Source organism: Tupaia chinensis, unplaced genomic scaffold (genome assembly GCF_000334495.1).
Source record: "Tupaia chinensis unplaced genomic scaffold, TupChi_1.0 Scaffold000001_1, whole genome shotgun sequence".
Classification (NCBI taxonomy): Eukaryota; Metazoa; Chordata; class Mammalia; order Scandentia; family Tupaiidae; genus Tupaia; species Tupaia belangeri.
Window position 1 is genome coordinate 5,516,819 of NW_006159427.1, and position 3,584 is coordinate 5,520,402.

At 43.3% G+C, this 3,584-nt stretch overlaps 1 protein-coding gene across 1 annotated transcript; it reads right to left on the reverse strand.

The window, feature by feature from the left end:
• Positions 1-778: 778 nt before the first annotated feature.
• LOC102488291 (cleavage and polyadenylation specificity factor subunit 6) lies at positions 779-2,924 on the reverse strand. The gene has a single exon (XM_014587228.2). The coding sequence runs from the start codon at positions 2,865-2,867 to the stop codon at positions 1,209-1,211; it is 1,659 nt and encodes a 552-aa protein (XP_014442714.1). The 5' UTR covers positions 2,868-2,924; the 3' UTR covers positions 779-1,208.
• Between the last annotated feature and the right edge of the window lie 660 nt (positions 2,925-3,584).

Below are 3,584 nucleotides of genomic sequence, written 5' to 3' on the forward strand. Positions count from 1 at the left end.
ACTAGCCAGAGAAAAAGAGACAGAGGGAAAAAAGAGAGAAGCACTCCCCAAGAAGGATGGTCACACTGCAATTCCTTCTCTACTTCTCCTTCCTGTTAGGTTTTTGGGCATACATGCACATGTGCTTGATGTATTTTTCAGGCTGCCAGGTCTGAGACTTGAACCACTCACTCACTTGACCATAAGGGACCCAGCCACTTGAATTACCATGCCATTGGCTCACTTTTTTTTTTTTTTTTACTGCTAGAGGGCATATGTGCCAAGTGCAACAGAACACCCTCAATGAGACATGGGGCATGGTCTCGGCAGAATCCTTTTTGCTCCATTTCTCCTCTACATCAAGAATTTGGTCACATGTGAAAGTGCTTCTGTATTTTTGTTCTTGTTTTCAAGCCATTGGGGGTGAGATTCAAACTGAGGTTTGCCATGAGGGATCTGGTTTCCTCAACCATAATGCTATGAGACTGGCCTCTAGTTCTCTCTTTTCCTTTAGGTATTCCCATCAACATATATTGCACATTTTGTACTTGCTCCATAGTTCTTGGATATACTTTTTTAAAATGTCCTTCCTTTCCTTTTTTTTTTTTTTCACTTAATTAGTATGTTTAATTCACTGAATGCAAGATTAGATTAATGCATATCCAAAAACGCTATTGCAATGCTTTTTTAAAGGACAGTAAAAATGTTGTCATAGTAACATTATCTTTAGATATTGCTGAACACAAGACTTTCCCTGAGGTGTAAACATCAAATAACTTGAACAGCTTTACACATCAGCCCCATTAAACAGTTTATTACAACACTACATCTATTGTAATCAAAGTGGTGCTGTTTACAGACATCATATGAACATTTTTAAACAAGAACAAACTACTATAAAAACAAGCATTTACTTGACTTTTGTTTTTCCAATTGCTTGCACATTATAATGGCCAAATGTATATAACCAGTAATAAAGTTGCAAAAGCTTTAACATTTTAAATCACACAGGTTTCCTTCAAATAAAACAGTTAAGCAACATAAAAAATAAAAGTAGAGCTACTGGTTACCATTTGTGCAGATTTGCTTTATTCAGGTCTATTCCTGTCCACTTTATCCATGAATCCTTACAGGTTCAGTTCAATCACAAGAAGCAAACTGCTGGACAAGCGTCATTTTCCCCCATGAAGACTGTTTTGTCTTGGAAGGTGTTCCTCTTCCTTCAGCTTCTAACGATGACGATACTCGCGCTCTCTATCACGTTCTCGGTCCCGATCTCGGTCCCGATCCCGGTGTCTCTCTCGTTCTCTGCTTCTCTCTCTATAATAATCATCATGACGATCTCTACTACGGGATTTATGGCGCCGACTCTTTTCTCGCGATCTACTATGGTCCCTCTCTCTTGATCGTTCACGTCTTGATCCAGAACCATATGACTTAGACTCAATCCCATGAAGGCAATCTTGCAAAGAGCTAATGAGAACTTTGCAACGATCATCAGCGGACACTTTGGATTGTTTAATTAAAGAAATCGCAGTTACCAAAGTCTCAATAGCACTCCCATAATCACCAGCACTAGCGTCAGACACAGCTCTTGAAATAGCACTGCTTGAGATTGCTCTATTTCTCTTCATGATTTCTTCAAACTCGGCTTCACTCAAAGGTGTTCTTGCAGTATCCATTTCCCTTCCAGGGGGCCCATAGTCACCCCTATCATATGGTGGAGGTCGGCCATATGGGTCCGTTGGGGGTGGGCCTCGGCTATCTGATGTAGGCATGCCACTGTTAGTTGGTGGAGGAAAGAAAGCTGGGTTCACATGTGGAGCTGGCGGCGGGGCACCTGGTGGTGGTCCAGGAAGATGCGGAGGAGGAGCAAGTGTAAGGGGTGGCCCAAGTGGACTTGGTGGGCGAGGTGGAAAGGGACCTGGAGGTGGAGGTGGTCCCTGTTGTGGAGGTGGTGGACCAGGAGGGGGGCCATAGCCTGGAACTGGAGGTGGAGGACCAGGAGGAAGCGGACCCAATGGAGGCTGCCCAAAAGGTTGTCCAGGAAAAAGAACTGGCGGTGGAGGGCGATCTCCTCGATTAGGAGGCCCAGCTAGAGGAGGAGGCAGAACCTGACCAGGAGGTGGAGGACCTGGTGGACCAGGTGGGCCTGGAGGACCTAAGGGTGGACGTGGTGGAGTCTGTCCAGCTGGAAAAGGTGGGGGTGGCCCTCCTGGTCCTGCTGGCCCAGGAAATCTGTCCCCACCAGGAACAGCCCCTGGAAAACGGCCCCGTCCTCTACCACCTTGTGGAAATGCTGCACGTGAACTGCCTCCTGGAGGACCAGCTTTACCTTCCCCAGACATTTGTCCTGACTGTGTAGTTTTCCTGGATTGCATTTCAAACTGACTCAGGAACTGTTTATTGCATGGAGTTACAACAGGATTCTGACCATGAAGTTCTCTTTTAGGCAAAAGATCCATTAACTTTTTTGAAGATGCTTCAGATCCAACATCAACAAGTGCAAACCCCTTTGACTGGCCATTTGCCCGATTCTCAAAAAATTTTATCTCCAAAATATCATTCACTCCCAAAGAATGAACTGCTTCAGTTAAGTCTTCATCTGTTGTCCACCATGTTAGATTTCCAATATATAATGTGATTCTCTTTCCAGTATATGTATAGACAACATTTGGTGCTGCTCCTTTATTACCCACATCATCACCAACAGTTGGTGGAAGAGTATCCATGTAATCACAGTCTTCTGGGGCATCTCCATTATTTGCAGATGGAGAGATGACATCATCATACAAATCTATTTGATCATGCCCACCATATTCAGCTTCCTGGTTGAACTCTTCGCCCACATCCGCGTAAATGTCTATGTGGTCCACACCGTCCGCCATCTTCCCTGGCTCCGGCGCCACCGCCGCCTCCTCCTGCAGGTCCCTTGTTTTTCCAATTTAAAGTTGGTATAGAAATTTCCTTAAACTCAGTGAGTCCTTCCTCCTCCATGCCCAATCTAATAACGAGCCCAGAAAAGGCTCTGCATTTTCTCTCACAGTGTTTTTAATCTCTAGCATTTCTCTTTTTAAAATTGTAGTAAGAATTTTATTTATTTATGTATTCATGTATTTATTTATTGAGAGATTTTGCTATAGACCATGTATGCTTCTTGGAGAGACAGGGAGATGGAGAGAGAGAAAGTGAGAAATCAGTCCCCAGAGGAGAATGGCCACACCATAATCCCTTCTCCTCCATTTTCCTCTCCCCATTTTGGGCATGCATGTACACATGCTCAGGGTGAGATTTAAGTCACTGAGTCCAGGACTTAAACTGCAGTCAGGTCCAGTGCCTTAGTCACATGGAATTTTCACTACAATAGGTAAAATCTCTGGCCATAAAATAAGTCTCAATAAATTTCAAAGAATGAAATCTTATAGAGTGTGTTCTTAGGCCTCAACAGAATCAAAATAGAAATCAGTAATAAGAAAAGTTCTAGAGGATTCCCAACTTCCTCCTGAAAATTAAATAGTGTATTTCTACATAACCCATGAGTCAAAGAAGACATTGCAAAGAAAATTGAAAAACATATCAAGGGGAAAGATAATGAAAGCATATAA

Excerpts from the sequence above, each read along its gene's own strand:
- LOC102488291 (XM_014587228.2), bottom strand. The coding sequence starts at position 2,867 with ATGGCGGACGGTGTGGACCACATAGACATTTACGCGGATGTGGGCGAA.